This window comes from Phocoena phocoena, chromosome 5, assembly GCF_963924675.1.
Source record: "Phocoena phocoena chromosome 5, mPhoPho1.1, whole genome shotgun sequence".
Lineage (NCBI taxonomy): Eukaryota > Metazoa > Chordata > Mammalia > Artiodactyla > Phocoenidae > Phocoena > Phocoena phocoena.
Window position 1 is genome coordinate 138,246,493 of NC_089223.1, and position 17,137 is coordinate 138,263,629.

The 17,137-nt window shown below is 40.1% G+C and overlaps 1 protein-coding gene across 1 annotated transcript in view; it reads left to right on the top strand.

Annotated features, from left to right (window-relative positions):
* The window catches only part of POLN (DNA polymerase nu), a 159,419-nt gene that overhangs the window by 55,344 nt on the left and 86,938 nt on the right, over positions 1-17,137 (top strand). The window contains exons 12-14 of the mRNA XM_065877293.1: positions 3,006-3,062; positions 3,953-4,006; positions 4,620-4,685. Of these exons, the coding sequence (XP_065733365.1) occupies positions 3,006-3,062; positions 3,953-4,006; positions 4,620-4,685 (177 nt within the window). The remainder of the gene's footprint in view (positions 1-3,005; positions 3,063-3,952; positions 4,007-4,619; positions 4,686-17,137) is intronic.

The following is a 17,137-nucleotide window of genomic DNA, read 5'->3' on the forward strand; positions in this document are numbered from 1 at the left end:
CACAGAGAGAGAAGGGAGCTGAGAAGAATGTGGGGTCAGGAGCCAACAGAGGGAGCGTTTGATAAAGCTTGTAGAGCGGCAACGGCCACGGCACTCCGCCTCTGATCGTGAACCAGCGCGGCAGGGCTTTATCCAGAGCGTTATGAGATCAAACACTTCATCCTTTTCAAGTGTTCTCAGACAGCCCGATTCGAGATATACAGGGAGACTGTGGTTAGAAAGTTATTTTGTGAGTAAGGTATCAGGATAAAGAGAGTTAGTTGATCTTAAGCAGTTTTCTTGGCTAAGTATTTTCATGCACTTTCATCCCGCTAGGGATAGCTTTTCTGAGAAACTGCAGTTCTGGATTATACCGAGGCAGGAGTCCTCCCTCTGGGTAGAGCCCTGCTCCGAGGACACCAGTGTTGGCCCTCCTGTTTATGTTCTATGGCTGGCCAAGACTCCATGACCTCAGTCTATTAAATAGAGAGTGATGCAGTTCGGTGGCTCATGCTAGTACATTAAAGTTATGTCATCAGTTCTCCCCCAAGTTGATTTTTAGATTCAGAATGATCCTAACTAATACCCTAGCAGGAACTTTTGGTAGAAATTGGCAAGATGAATCCCAAATTTGTAGGGAAATGCAAACAACTAAGAAGAGGCAAGATAGTCTTGGGAAAAAGCACTATTGAAGGACTTAGTCTGTTGGATATCAAGACTAATCATGAAGCAGTAGAAATTATGAGGAATTAATTAATCAGTACGAAGTAGTGTCAATTCAAGGATAAGCAAATAGACAAATGGTCCAGGATAGGGAATCTACAAACAGACCTGCACGTGTGTGTATAAAGTGCATGTTCTCTGAGAGGGAGGGCTCAGTGTATCTTGACCCCTGTTTCACACCATATACAAAAATAAATTTCAAATGAATTGTATATCTAAATATAAAAAGTAAAGCAAAGATTGTAGAAGATACCATAAGAGAATATCTTCAAGGCCTTGAGGTAGTTAAACATCCTTAAACAGGACACAAGATGCATCAGCCATAAAGGAAGAGATTGATCAATTGGGCAATAGTAAAATTAAGAATTTCCATTTATGAAAAGACACTATTGGACTTCCCTGGTAGCGCAGTGGTTATGAATCTGCCTGCCAATGCAGGGAACACGGGTTCGATCCCTGGTCCGGGAAGATCCCACATTCCGCAGAGCAACTAAACCTGTGCACCACAACTACTGAGCCTGTGCTCTAGAGCCCACGAGCCACAACTACTGAGCCTGTGCGCCACAACTGCTGAAGCCTGAGTGCCTAGAGCCCATGCTCCACAACAAGAAAAGCCACCGCAATGAGAAGCCCGCACACCTGCAACGAAGAGTAGCCCCCGCTCGCCCCAACTAGAGAAAGCCCTTGTGCAGCAACAAAGACCCAATGCAGCCAAAAGTAAATAAAATTTTTAAAAATAAATAAATAAATAAGACACTATTAAACAAATAAAAGAACAAGCCACAGAGGGGTAGAAGATATTTCCACTAAATATAGCCAACTAAAGAAAACCCTGTCCAGAAAAATGAATTCCTACACATCAAGAAGAAAGATACATACAAACCAACGTTTTAAATGAAAAAAACATGAACAGGGTTTAATGAAAGGAGATATACAATTGGCCAATAAACATTTGAATCATGTCTGACTTTATTAGTCAGGGAAATACACACTAAAACTACGTTGAAATGTCACTTCACATTTGCCAGAATGGCTAAAATGAAGACCTAGGAGAACATGTGTTGGCGGAGATGTGGAACAAGGAGAACTTTCATGTGCTGCTGATGGGGACAAAAACCATTGTGTTTACCTTGGACAACTGGCTGGTATCAGCTCTGCTACAGGTGACCCAGCGCCTCTCTCCTCTTTACGTACATGTTCAACAGAACCGTGGACGTGTGTTAACCAAAATCTGTGCACCAGAATGTTCACAGCAGCACTCTTTGTAATAGCCCTGCAGTGGAAACAGCGCACATGTCCATCAGGGGTGGAATGGGTAAATAACTGTCCTGCATTCAAATAATTCCTAACAGCAGTGCAAGTAAATCATACAACAAGGACCAACCTTAAAACCGGAATGTTGAACGAAAGAAGCCGCACACAAAGAGTACCTATCCTATTCCATTGATACAAAGCTCAAAAACTGGAAGAAGGGCTTCCCTGGTGGCGCAGTGGTTGAGAATCCGCCTGCCGATGCAGGGGACACGGGTTCGTGACCTGGTCCGGGAGGATCCCACGTGCCGCAGAGCGGCTGGGCCCGTGAGCCATGGCTGCTGAGCCTGTGTGTCCGGAGCCTGTGCTCCGCAACGGGAGAGGCCACAACAGTGAGAGGCCCGCGTACCGCAAAACAAAAAACAAACAAACAAAAAACTGGAATAAGTGGTCTTGCTGGTGGAGGCCAGGGGGCTGGTTACCTCTGGGGGAGGGCCAGAGGCCTGCCTGGGAACCTGGGATGTTCCCTCTGGGTGGCAGTACCCAGGTGTGTTCCATTTGTGATAATTTAACAAACCGTGTTTACATGATCTTGTGCTTTATGTACGTTGTATTTTGACTTTTTAAAATTAAATTTAAAACCCATAGTCATATTCCAGTGTTACCTCCCTGACTTTGTGCTCGATAACTGTGATTCAGATGTTGGGGTTCCTAAACTACTGAGTTACACATTTGTAGGCATTTTCCTAGTTTACTGTCCTACATGGTGTTTTACATGCCCTGGATTTAGATTTCAGGAATTTAAATCTCAAGAGGAATCTTATTTCTGAGCTCATGTGAAGTGCCTTTAGCTCCCAAATGTACAATAATGATTCTGTAAGGGATTAAAATTAAGACACTTGATAAACTGAGTTTATTATGAGTCTTCATTTTGGAAAATATGCTCAAGATAGACCATTTATTATTAGGACTTTTCCAGCTGAAAATAAGTGTTTGGAATGTTAAAATTAAGTGAAGGAATTATATTGGTGATATTTATTCTTATTTTTTAGTTAAATGCTCTACAAGACCTTCATCCATTACCCAAAATAATTTTGGAATATAGGCAGGTAAGTTAGATTTTTTTTTTTTTGGTCAGTAAGTTGGTAATGAAGGGGGCCCATATGGCACCGTCTGTGTTCACAAAATCCATCATCGCTGAAGTAGCCCTGACAGTGTCCTAAAGGGAATGCAGTTTGTTCACGTGGACCTCATATTAGCACTGCTTCTTGTACCCAGACATGATAGTCCTCAGGTCTACAAACAGCCCTGCTGTGAATCAGAGGAGTCGTAAATGGAAGGGGACGAACAAAAATTCTGAAGGAAGTGTTTGGTGTGTCATCCTCATGTGGCCACAGTGTGACTTCGGCTTCCATCCGCGCCGAGTTCAGAAGCCTGTCACACAAGCCTCCTCCCTCTCCCGGCCTGGTGGTGTTTTATCATCTCGCATTGACACTTACTGACTTACGGACATGCCCCTCTCTCTAGCTACGTTTCTAGCTCCTCCTCTTTTCCCCGTTCACATACCTACCATCTGTTCACAGGTATGACTTGCTGCCGCTCGGACCATCGTTATTTACTGCTGTCCTTGTTAGGGCTGGGCAGCTGTGTGTGCGTGGGGTTGGGGGTGGTGGTGGTGGGTAAATGGTAGCACCTGAACTGAAAGAGGCCCCACGGGGGACACTGGGTGCTGGGACTCGGGAACTCTCCCTATATCTTTGCAACTTTTCTCTAAAAAGAATTATTCCAGGACAAAGTTTATTTTAAAAGGAGTAGGGTGACGTCTTTCTCTGTTGGTCATTGTTATTTAATTCTGGGCACCACATAAGGCCATTTCAGGGCCTCCTGGAGTCACCTGAGGTGACATCAGTGACACATGCCCAGCACTCTGTGAGACACTGCTTTGACACTTGTTCCTAATTTAAACACAGAAAGTGATTACTTTTGTCTTCTAATCTAGGTTCACAAGATCAAGTCAACCTTTGTAGATGGATTACTAGCTTGCATGAAAAAGGTAACTAAAGCTAAGAAAAAAGATATCATGATTGGGGATATGGCTTACACATGGGTTCAGATACATGTAGAATTTCTTTAAATAATCTAATATTCTTGAAACTATGAACCATGATTTTGTTATCATTTAGGTCTATAGCATAAGTTGACATTATACCTTAAAATCTCATAGTCATGTGGAAGCTCTACTGCTGACCACGTGCTTTCACATCTGTTATTGCATCTCTTTTCCGTAGTCATTTGAGGGACATGTTGTTTTAGTTCATGCATGAGGAGTCTGCAGTCAGAGGTATTCTGTGACTTGTCTGCGACACACAGCAAGTGACAGCCCCGGTCTGGGGTGCACAGCCCCACCTTGAGTCCATGCTGTGACCCCCATGGCACATCAGCCCACGTGTCCTACTGCAGCTTCTGCATAGCCTGGGAGAGAATCTCCTTCACCCTGATCACATGCAGGAATTTGTAACCCCACGGACATTGGGTTGGGAGTGTAGGGCCCGTGGCTCCTGGTTCTCTGGACGGAGCAGTGAGCGTTGTGTGCTGAAGGGGCCAGCGTGTTTGTGACTTCACACGGCACTGTCAGAGCATAAGCTGATTCTTTCCAACTGATAAAGGGCTCTGTTTCCTCCACGTGGAACCAGACTGGAACCGTGACCGGAAGACTGTCAGCCAAGCATCCTGTAAGTTAGCTCTTGTTAAATGCCTGTTTCTGTGTCGGGACTGCAGTTTTGCCTAGATGTGTGTTTGTCTGTGCACTTTTTGTTTGTAAGAGGAGACCCCATACTGATAGGCTGTGGAGTTTTTTCTGTTTATTAATTCAGCCAATGTTCATTTAGCACATACTATGGGTTTTTTTTTTTTGTTTTTTTTTTAAGTATACTATGGGTTTTTAAAAAAAATTTTTATGGTAGTGTATAGACATCCATGTCACTCTCTCACTTTGTCCCAGCTTACCCTTCCCTCTCCCCGTGTCCTCAAGTCCATTCTCTAGTAGCACATACTATGTTTTGGGCACTTAGTGGGGGATCAGGACACTACACATGTGAAGTGTTGAGTTAGTGGGGGGGTCTTCACATCCAGAGAGTCACGCACTCTGGTGCTGAGGGCAGGAGGGACAGACACCTCTTCCCACCCCATTCTTCATTTTCAGATTTGTACTGGACAGGTGGCTTCCGCAGATAATCTCTTTTTTTGGCTGTGTTGGGTCTTTGTTGCTGCGCAGACTTTCTCTAGTTGTGGCGAGCGGGGGCCACTCTACATTGTGGTGTGCAGGCTTCTCATTGCGGTGGCTTCTCTTGTTGCAGAGCATGGGCTCTAGGTGCATAGGCTTCAGTAGTTGTGGAACACGGGCTCAGTAGTTGCAGCTCACGGGCTTAGTTGCTCTGTGGCATGTGGGATCTTCCCAGACCAGGGCTCGAACCTGTGTCCTCTCTGATTATCTCTTGCTGGGCTTTATTCTCTTCCAGAAATTTCTCACATCTCAGGCTTGCGGGTAGCACTCCTCCCAGGTTTTCTGGGGTGCTGTAGTTTTACTTATTTATTTTTCTGTTATTTCAATTGAATTTTTTGAAAAAGGAGATAAACATCATGTGTGCATTTGGCCCCCACCTTTGACTCAAAGTGTACATCATCATTTTAACAGCTGCATTGTACTCTACTTAGTGGCTGTCCCTATTGAGGGCCATTTAGATCGTTTTCAGTTTTAATTATTTTATATGTGCCATAAACTTACTTGTACAAATATTTTTGGTATGTTTTTCTGTTGATTTCCATAGCATAAATTCCTGGAGATGGAACTTCTGAGTCAAAGTATATGTGTATTTTTAAGGCTTTGCATTGCCAAATTGTCCTCCAGAGAAAAAAAAAGTTTTACGTTCCCAATCAATTTGTAAAATGTTTGGTTCCCTACATCCTTGCCAGTACAGGGAGTCTTCATTTTGATTACTAATTCATGGCTTGATCTTTAAATACCTGTTCCTTTAAACATTAAATGAGGTTGACTATATAAAAGTTATTCTTCTGTGAGTTGTCTGTTCATGTCATTTTGCACATGTCTCTGGAGGATGTATATTTTTTTCTATAGGTATGGAAAAGCTCTTTATATAATAAAGATCAACCCTTTGTAAAATACTGAGTTCTTTTTCTCCGTTTTTCTTTTGCCCCTTAATTTTCAAAATATATAATGTTTGCTGTACTTAAAATGGCTTTTTCATTATACAAATAATATATAATTCTAAAGACTTCAAACAATAGATAAAAATATAAATAACAAAGTAAAAGTCACCTGAAATGCCACGTCATTAACATTTTAGTGACCGTACGCTATTTCTTTGTGCACACACGTATGTGCGTGCACTCACACGTGCACACACGTTTACATGACTGGGATTATGTCATGCATGTTTTTCTATTGCAGACGCTCCCTCACCACACCCATATCTCAGCCCCTTACCCTCAGGCCCAGTGCCGTTGGAAGCTCATGTTAGCAGCCTATAGAGTGTACATCCATAGTTTCCTCCAGATTTATAATAAAAGCTTATACAGACCCATATGTATCTATACATACACACACACACATATATATATATATACATACATATACAGAGACACAAAATGACTTTACTATTCTATTTTACAGAATTAGAATTTTATTTTTCTGCCTCTCGCTTTTCTCTCTCAGCAACAGCTCGTGGAATCCCGGCAGTTCCTCTGACAGGGTCCTGTTTCACCTTTTTTAAAAATTGAAGTGTCGTTAACTTGCAATACTGTATTAGTTTTAGGTGTACTACATAGTGATTTGCTACCTTAACATCGCACACCACACAGCGCTATCACAATATTATTGACTGTATTTCCTGTACTGCACATCACATCCCTGTGAGTTATTTCAAAATAAATGCCCTGTTTCTCCATGTCCCTTTCGGAGTTGGGACCATCTTTCTTCTTTCCTGATGTCAATGGAAATAATTAATTAACGATCTAAAATAAGATAGAAGAGTTTTATTTGACCCAAACTGAGGACTGTAGCCCAGGAGACACAGATTCAAGAAGCACTTGAGTTGTGTTCTGTCAGCCTACAAAATGGGGGAGGTGTATGAAGGCAAAAAATTCAAGGTTACAGTTAGTTGCATGAGTTGTCTATAGGGAATTATAATTGGATGTGGCAAGAAGTAAGGGTGCTTGTTAAGCATGGATCAGTTGGGGTCTGAGATGGTTGCATAGTTACAAGCGGGGGTGGGGGGGGGGACCTTGAGACCATAAGGTTGCAGCTGGCAGCTGCTAGCAGATATGGTTTTGAGAATGGCTGGTGGTGTCCTGGAGCTTTATACGGTTCAGGAAATTCACATTCTCAGTGATGTAGGAATGTGTCTGAAACCACATCCACACTGGCCACCCAACTTCATCCTGGATGCCTGAACCACAGTTGCCCCATTTTGATTTCTAAATGCATTCTTTTCTGTACTGGTTAAAGCAGATGTACAATGCCTATTTGACAGGCCATAAGAGAGGCTGTGCTAGTTAGCATAAAGTTCAAGCCAAATCATGCGTAAGCCAGGATGACTTCTCCAAACCTCAGTATGTGAAAATTTCTTCCATCACCTGATATAGGCATTCAGCGATATAAATTTAATCCCAGGTACTGCTTTCTGGCATTCAGTAAATTCTGGTATGTTGTATTTCACTTTCATTTAGTTCAGAATCTTTTCTAGTATGTCTTCTTTGACCCATGGGCTATTTAGAAGTTTGTTACTTAGTTTCCAAGTAATTGGTGATTTTCCAGTTATCTAACTGTTACTGATTTCTAATGTAATTTCACTGTGGTCAGAGGATATACTCTGCATGGCTTGAATCCTTTTAAATTCATTCAGACTTGTTTTCTTGCCCAGAAAATGGTCTATCTTGGTAACTGTTCCATGTGCACTTGAAAAGAATGTTCATTCTGTTAATGTGGGTGGAATGTTTTGTAAATACCAATTAGATCAAGTTGGTTGACGGTGCTGTCCGAGTCTACTATATCCCTGCTGATTTTCTGTCTGATTGTTCAGTCCATTGTTGAGAGAAGGGTATTGAAGTCTGCAGCACAACTGTGGAATTTTCTTTTTCTCCTTACAGTTCTACCTCTTCTATATCCTTGTAGTTTTTGCTCTTTTATAAGGAGCAGAAACATTAAGAATTTTGTCCGCCTGATGAATTTACCCTTTTATTTCTATGAAATGCCCTTTTTATACCTGGTAATATTTATTTGATCTGAAATATATTTTGTCTAATATTAAAATATTAATTTAAAAATAATTAACAAAATACATCAAAGATAATTTTAGAAATAATAAAATTAATAAAAATGTAATTTAATATTAATGTTAAAATAGCCACTGCAGTTTTCTTTTGACTAGCGTTAGCAGGGCATTTTCCATCCTTTTACTTTTAAACTATCTCATTATATATAAAGTACATTTATTGTAGGAAGTATGTAGTTGGTCTTGCTTTTTTATCCCTTTTGATAATATCTGCCTTTTGATTAGGATGTTCAGTCCATTTACTTTTTTTTTGAATTTTTGAATTTTATTTTATTTATTGTTTTATACAGCAGGTTCTTATCAGTCCATTTACATTTATTGTGATTATTCATAGGATTAGATTTAAGTCTGTTATCTTGCTTTGTGTTTTATATTTATCCCAATTGTTCTTTGTCCCCCTTTTCCTCTTTTTCTGCCTTCTTTTGGATTGAGTTTTTTAATGATTATCTCTTTTGATGTATTAGCTGTAACTCTTTGTTTTGTTATTTTAGTGGTTAATTTAGGGTTCACAGCCTACAACTTTAACTTACCACAGTCTATCTTCAAGTAGTTGTGTCATCCCACATATAGTATTGTATAAGAACCCTACACTAGTACAGTCCCATTTCTCCTCCTGGCCTTTGTGCTATGATTGTCTTTTATTTTACTTTATACATAAGTTATAAATTCCACAATATATTTTATTTTTGTTTGAATAGTCCATATCTCTTAAGTAGATTTAAATAATAAGAAAAATCTTGAATATTTGCCCATGTAAATTTTCAGTGCTCATTTCCTTGTGTACATCCAGATTTCTACTTGGTATCATTTTCCTTCTGCCTAAAGGATACCCTTGAACATTTCTTATACTGTGGGTTTGCTGTTGATGAATTCTTTCAGCATTTGTAGGTCTGAAAATATCTTTATTTCACCTTTGTTTTTAAAAGTTATTTTTGTGAGGTATAAAATTCTCAAATTCTCAGTTGAAAGTTTTTTCTTTCAATACTTTGAAGATGTTACTTCACTCTCTTCTCTCATTGTTTCTGCTGAGAAGTCTGTCATCATTATCTTCGTTTCTCCATCTGTAATGTGTCTTTTTTTTCTGGCTGTTTCTAACGTTTTCTCTTAATCACTACTTTTGAGAAATTTGATTATGATGTACCTCGGTGTAATTTTTTCATGTTTCTATGTTTCAGTTTCTTGGATCTGTGGGTTTATAGTTTTAATCAAATTTGTAAAATGATCGACAATTACTTATTCACGTACTTTTTGTGTTCCTTCTCTCTCCTCTCCTCTGGGAACTCCACTTATAATTACATATAGTAGGTCACTTGTATTTGTCTCGTAGCTCACTGAAACTCATTTTTCCTCTTTTCCTTGGATATTTTTCCTGTTTCAATTCGGATAGTTTCTATTGTTATATCCTATAGTTCACTAATCTTTTATTTTGTCACGTCAAATCTGTCGTTAATCCCATTGAGTATCTTTTCCACGTTAATTATATGTTACAGTTTTCATTTCTAGAAATTTACTTTGGATCTTTTTTTTTTTTTTTTTTTTTTTTTTTTTTGCGGTACGCAGGCCTCTCACTGTTGTGGCCTCTCCTGTTGCGGAGCACAGGCTCCGGATGCGCAGGCTCAGCGGCCACGGCTCACGGGCCCAGCCGCTCCGTGGCATGTGGGATCTTCCCGGACCGGGGCACGAACCCACGTCCCCTGCATCAGCAGGCGGATTCTCAACCACTGCGCCAACCAAGGAAGCCCACTTTGGATCTTTTTTATGCCAGCCATGTCTCTACTTCATCTTTAATATATTGGATACAGTTGTAGTAACTGTTTCAGTGTCCTTGTCTGTAATTTCAACATCTGTGTCCATTATAGATGATGTGTCCATTCAGTAGATGGTTACTCTAGTTAGGACTCCATTTTCCCGCTTCCTTGTGTGCGTGGTCATCTTTGTTTGGATACCAGACACTGTGGATTTTACATTATTGGGCGATGGAACTTTATGCATTACTGTAAATATCCTGAGCTTTGCTCTGGGTTAGGTTACTTGGAAACAGTTTTTTCCTTTCTGGTCTTGGTTTTAGGATTTGTTGGGCAGGCCCAGAGAAGTGCTTCTTATAAAACTAATTATTCCCCATCCCTGAGGAAAGGCCTTCTGAGTATTCTACCTATTGTCTATAGATTATGAGTTTTCTAAGAATGGCTGATGGGGGACTTCCCTGGTGGTCCAGTGGGTAAGACTCCACTCTCCCAATGCGGGGCGCCGGGATTCAGTCCCTGGTTGGGGAACTAGATCCTGCATGCATGACGTAACTAAGAGTTTGCATGCTGCAACTAAAGAGTCTGCCTGCTGCAGCTAAGAAGTCCACATGCCACAACTAAGAAGCCTGTATGCCTCAACTAAAAGATCCCGCGTGCCACAACTAAGACCTGGTGCAGCCAAAGTATAAATAAATAAATAAATAAAAGAGCTTAAAAAAAAAAAAGAATGGCTGGTGGGAACAGGAGACTTTCCTGTCCCTGTGTGAGTGTTGTACACAGTTTCCAACCCCTTTAGATGGCTTTTTCCTAGCCTTTGGTAGTTTGCTCACAGACGTGCACTATCAGTTCTCTGTTGGATCCTCAGCTCTCTGCTGGGCTCAAGAAAATGATGATTTTATAGATTATCTGTCTTTTCTAATTATTAGGGTGCTTTTCAATTGTATACTTCCCAGGTGGAAGTAGAAGCTCCCATCTAATAATTTTTAATCCACCTAAAACCCTGCATTCTTTCTGTCCTCTTCGCCTCGGAGAGTACATTAATCAGTATTTGTTTTATCAGAACCTCAGTCTTGTGTTCCTCTGAGGTAGTCCCTGAACTCCCCCTTCGTGATGCTTATTACATTGTGGTTTAACTGCCTGTTTACTTCTGTGTACCTCACTGGATTGTAAATTTCATGAGAACAGGGACCTTTCCCGCCTGCTTCACTGACTATTTCCAGGCCTGGCTCTGTACCTGGAACACGGTAGGCACCAAGTTTTGATTGAATGAAAAACTGGACGTGTGATCCACTCTCAAGTCATCTTCCAGCGTCTCAGGGTCACCTGGTTCAGGACATCATCAAGATGGCAACGTGTTGACGATGGGGGCCAAACCCTTCCCCGTGCTGGACCATCACGCCTTCGTCCCTGGCCTGAGTTGGTCATTGGTCTCCCGTTGGTCTAGATTCCCCTCTTCCCCTGACTCTGATACTTCAGGGGTCACGCCTGTCAGTCTGTTTCGTGCTTCCCTCTCATGCCTATTGTGTTTTTACAAGACCTTCTCCTGGGAAGGTGCCGAGCACCTGCCAGGAGCCGCATTCTTACCATCTCTTCATCATCTAATACCTCCTTATCAGGCATGGCTTTAGATGTCCCTTCTAATGTTTCCACGTCGACAAGGCCAGTTTTTGTCAATGCCTGCATTTCACTGCAGTGCCATTCGCAGTACTGGCTCAGAATTTATCAACATTTTGTAATTCAAAATATCTGACCTTTCACATTGTATTTTTATGAATTCTCTAGTATCCAGAGTCCTCATTCTTCTTCTAGTTAGTGTTTAAAAAAATTTATCAACATTTTGTAATTCAAAATATCTGACCTTTCACATTGTATCTTTATGAATTCTCTAGTATCCAGAGTCCTCATTCTTCTTCTAGTTAGTGTTTAAAAAAATTTTTTTAATGTTACAGTTTTAAAAATGTATGATTGGAAATGTTAAAATCCAGCCATTGTTTAGCTGGATTTTTGCTTTAGTTCCTTTGTGAATCTTTTTTTTTTTCACATCTTTATTGGAGTATAAATGCTTTACAATGTTGTGTTAGTTCCTGCTGTATAACAAAGTGAATCAGCTATACGTATACATATGTCCCCGTACCCCCTCCCTCTTAAGCCTCCCTCCCACCCTCCCTATCCCACCCCTCTAAGTGGTCACAAAGCACCGAGCTGCTCTCCCTGTGCTGTGCAGCTGCTTCCCACTAGCCATCCACTTTACATTTGGTAGTGTATATATGTCAGTGCTACTCTCTCACTTTGTCCCAGCTTCCCCTTCCCCCGTGTGCCCTCACGTCTGTTCTCTACATCTTCATCTTTGTTCCTGCCCTGCCACTAAGTTCATCAGTACCGCTTTTTTAAATTCCGTATATGTGTGTTAGCATACGGTATTTGTTTTTCTCTTTCTGACTCACCTCACTCTGTATGACAGACTCTAGGTCCATCCACCTCACTACAAATAACTCAATTTCATTTCTTCTTACTGATGAGTAATATTCCATTGTATATATGTGGCACATCTTCTTTATCCATTCATCTGTCGATGGACACTTAGGTTGCTTCCATGTCCTGGCTATTGTAAATAGAGCTGCAATGAACATTGTGGTACATGTCTCTTTTTGAATTATGGTTTTCTCAGGGTATATGCCCAGTAGTGGGATTGCTGGGTCATATGGTAGCCCTATTTTTAGGTTTTTAAGGAACCTGCATACTGTTCTCCATAGTGGCTGTATTAATGTACATTCCCACCAACAGTGCAAGAGGGTTCCCTTTTCTCCACACCCTCTCCAGCACTTATTGTTTGTAGATTTTTTGATGATAGCCATTCTGACCGGTATGAGGTAATACCTCATTGTGGTTTTGATTTGCATTTCTCTAATGATTACTGATGTTGAGCATCTTTTCATGCATTTGTTGGCAATCTGTATATCTTCTTTGGAGAAATGTCTATTTAGGTCTTCCACCCATTTTTGGACTGGGTTGTTTGTTTTTTTGCTATTGAGCTGCATGAGCTGCTTGTATATTTTGGAGGTTAATCCTTTGTCAGTTGTTTCATTTGCAAATATTTTCTCCCATTCTGAGGGTTGTCTTTTCACCTTGTTTATGGTTTCCTTTGCTGTGCAAGAGCTTTTAAGTTTCATTAGGTCCCATTTGTTTATTTTTGTTTTTATTTCCATTTCTCTAGGAGGTGGGTCAAAAAGGATCTTGCTGTGATTTATGTCATAGAGTGTTCTACCTATGTTTTCCTCTAAGAGTTTGATAGTGTCTGGCCTTACATTTAGGTCTTTAATCCATTTTGAGTTTATTTTTGTGTATGGTATTAGGGTGTGTTCTAATTTCATTCTTTTACATGTAGCTGTCCAGTTTTCCCAGCACCACTTATTGAAGAGGCTGTCTTTTCTCCATTGTATATTCTTGCCTTCCTTTGTCAAAGATAAGGTGACCATATGTGCATGGGTTTATCTCTGGGCTTTCTATCCTGTTCCATTGATCTATATTTCTGTTTTTGTGCCAGTACAATACTGTCTTGAGTACTGTAGCTTTGTAGTATAGTCTGAAGTCAGGGAGCCTGATTCTTCCAGTTCCGTTTTTCTTTCTCAAGATTGCTTTGGCTATTAAGGGTCTTTTGTGTTTCCATACAAATTGTAAAATTTTTTGTTCTAATTCTGTGAAAAATGCCCTTGGTAGTTTGATAGGGATTGCACTGAATCTGTAGATTGCTTTGGGTAGTAGAGTCATTTTCACAGTATTGATTCTTCCAATCCAGGAGCATGGCATATGTCTCCATCTGTTTATGTTATCTTTGATTTCTTTCATCAGTGTTTTATAGTTTTCTGAGTACAGGTCTTTTGCATCCTTAGGTAGGTTTATTCCTAGGTATTTTATTCTTTTTTTATTCTTTTTGTTGCGATGGTAAATGGGATTGTTTCCTTAGTTTCGCTTTCTGATCTTTCGTTGTTATTGTATAGGAATGCAAGAGATTTCTATGCATTAATTTTGTATCCTGAAACCTTACCAAATTCATTGATTAGTTCTAGTAGTTTTCTGGTGGCATCTTTAGGATTTTCTATGTATAGTATCATGTTATCGGCAAACAGTGACAGTCTTACTGCTTCTTTTCCGAGTTGTATTCCTTTTATTTCTTTTTCTTCTCTGATAGCTGTGGCTAGCACTTCCAATACTATGTTGAATAAGAGTGGTGAGAGTGGACATCCTTGTCTTATTCCTGATCTTAACCTGAAATGCTTTCAGTTTTTCACCATTGAGCATGATGTTTATTGTGGGTTTGTCATATATGGCTTTTATTATGTTGAGGTAGGTTCCCTCTATGCACACTTTCTGGAGAGTTTTTATCATAAATAGGTGTTGAATCTTGTCAAAAGCTTTTTCTGCATCTTTTGAGATGATCATATGGTTTTTAGTCTTTAATTTGTTAATATGGTGTATCACATTGATTGTTTTGTGTATATTGAAGAATCCTTGCATCCCTGGGATAAATCCCACTTGATCATGGTGTATGATCCTTTTAATGTGTTGTTGGATTCTGTTTACTAGTATTTTGTTGAGGATTTTTGTGTCTATGTTCATCAGTGATATTGGTCTGTAATTTTCTTTTTTTGTGATATCTTTGTTTGGTTTGGGTATCAGGATGATGGTGGCCTCTTAGAAAGAGTTTGGGAGTGTCCCTCCCTCTGCAATTTTTTTGAAGAGTTTGAGAAGGATAGGTGTTAACTCTTCTCTAAATGTTTAATAGAATTCTCCTGTGAAGCCATCAGTACTAGACTTTTGTTTGTTGGAAGATTTTTAATTACAGTTTCAATTTCATTACCTGTGATTGGCCTATTTATATTTTCTAATTCTTCCTGGTTCGGTCTTGGAAGGTTGTACTTTTCCAAGAATTTGTCCATTTCTTTCAGGTTGTCCATTTTATTGGCATATAGTTGCTTGTAGTAGTCTCTTATGGTCTTTTGTATTTCTGTGGTGTCAGTTGTAATCTCTCCTTTTCATTTGTAATTTTATTTATTTGAGTCCTCTCCCTTTTCTTCTTGATGAGTCTGGCTAAAGGTTTATCGATTTTGTTTATCTTCTCAAAGAACCAGCTTTTAGTTTTATTGATCTTTGCTATTGTTTTCTTTGTTTCTATTTAATTTATTTTTGCACTGATCTTTATGATTTCTTTCCTTCTAATTTTGGGTTTTCTTTGTCCTTCTTTTTCTAGTTGTTTTAGGTGTAATGTTAGATTGTTTATTGATTTTTGTTGATTGAGATTTTTCTTGTTTCTTGAGGTGAGCTTGAATTGCTATGAACTTCCTTATTAGAACTGCTTTTGCTGTGTCCCATAGGTTTTGGATCGTCATGTTTTCGTTTTCATTTGTTTCTAGGTATTTTTTGATTTCCTCTTTGATTTCTTCAGTGATCTCTTGGTTATTTAGCCTCCATGTATATGTGTTTTTTACTGTTTTTTTTCCTGTAATTGATTTCTAATCTCATAGTGTTGTGGTGTCCTTCCTTATCTCTTGTAACAGTCTTTATTTTAAAGTGTATTCTATCTGATATGAATATTGCTACTCCAGCTTTCCTGTGATTTCCATTTGCATGGGATATCTTTTTCCATCACTTCACTTTCAGTCTATATGTGTCCCTAGGTCTGAAGTGGGTTTCTTGTAGACAGCATATATAAGGGTCTTGTTTTTGTATCCATTAAGGCAGTCTGTGTCTTTTGGTTGGAGCATTTAATCCATTTACATTCAAGGTGATTATCGATATGTTATGTTCTTATTACCATTTTCTGAATTGATTTGGGTTGTTTTTTAAATAAATTTATTTATTTATTTATTATTTTTGGCTGTGTTGGGTCTTCGCTGCTGCATGTGGGCTCTCCCTAGCTGCAGCAAGTGGGAGCCACTCCTCCCTGCAGTGGCCTTTCCCATTGTGGAGCACAGGCCCCAGGCACATGGGCCTCAGCAGTTGTGGCTGGCAGGCTCTAGAGTGCAGGCTCAGCAGTTGTGGCACACAGGCTTAGTTGCTCCACGGCATATGGGATCCTCCCAGACCAGGGCCTGAACCCATGTCCCCTGCACTGGCAGGCAGACTCTCATCCACTGAGCCACTAGGGAAATATCTGGGTTTGTTTTTGTGGGTCTTTTCCTTCTCTTGTGTTTCCTGCCTAGAGAAGTTCCTTTAGCATTTGTTGTAAAGCTGGTTTGGTGGTGCTGAATTCTCTTCGCTTTTGCTTGTCTGTAAAGGTTTTAATTTCTCCGTCAAATCTGAATGAGATCCTTGCTGGGTAGAGTAATCTTGGTTGTAGGTTTTTCCCTTTCGTCACTTTGATTATGTCCTGCCACTCCCTTCTGGCTTGCAGAGTTTCTGCTGAAAGGTCAGCTGTTAACCTTATGGGGATTCCCTTGTACGTTATTTGTTGCTTTTCCCTTGCTGCTTTTAAATTTTTTTCTTTGTATTTAATTTTTGATAGTTTGATTGATATGTGTCTTGGCCTGTTTCTCTTTGGGTTTATCCTGTATGGGACTCTCTGCACTACCTGGACTTGATTGACTACTTCCTTTCCCACGTTAAGGAAGTTTTTGACTATAATGTCTTCAAATATTTTCTCAGTCCCTTTCTTTTTCTCTTCTTCTTCTGGGACCCCTATAATTCAAATATTGGTGTGTTTAATGTTGTCCCAGAGGTCTCTGAGACTGTCCTCAATTCTTTTCATTCATTTTTCTTTATTCTGCTCCCTGGCAGTTATGTCCACCATTTTATCTTCCAGCTTACTTATCCGTTCTTCTGCCTCAGTTATTCTGCTATTGATTGCTTCTACAGTATTTGTTTTTTTTTTTTTTTTTTTTGTGGTACGCGGGCCTCTCGCTGCTGTGGCCTCTCCCATTGCGGAGTACAGGCTCTGGACGTGCAGGCTCAGCGGCCATGGCTCACGGACCTAGCCGCTCTGCGGCATGTGGGATCCTCCTGGACCGGGGCATGAACCCGCACCCCCTGCATCGGCAGGCAGACTCTCAACCACTGCACCACCAGGGAAGCCCTTCTATAGTATTTTTAATT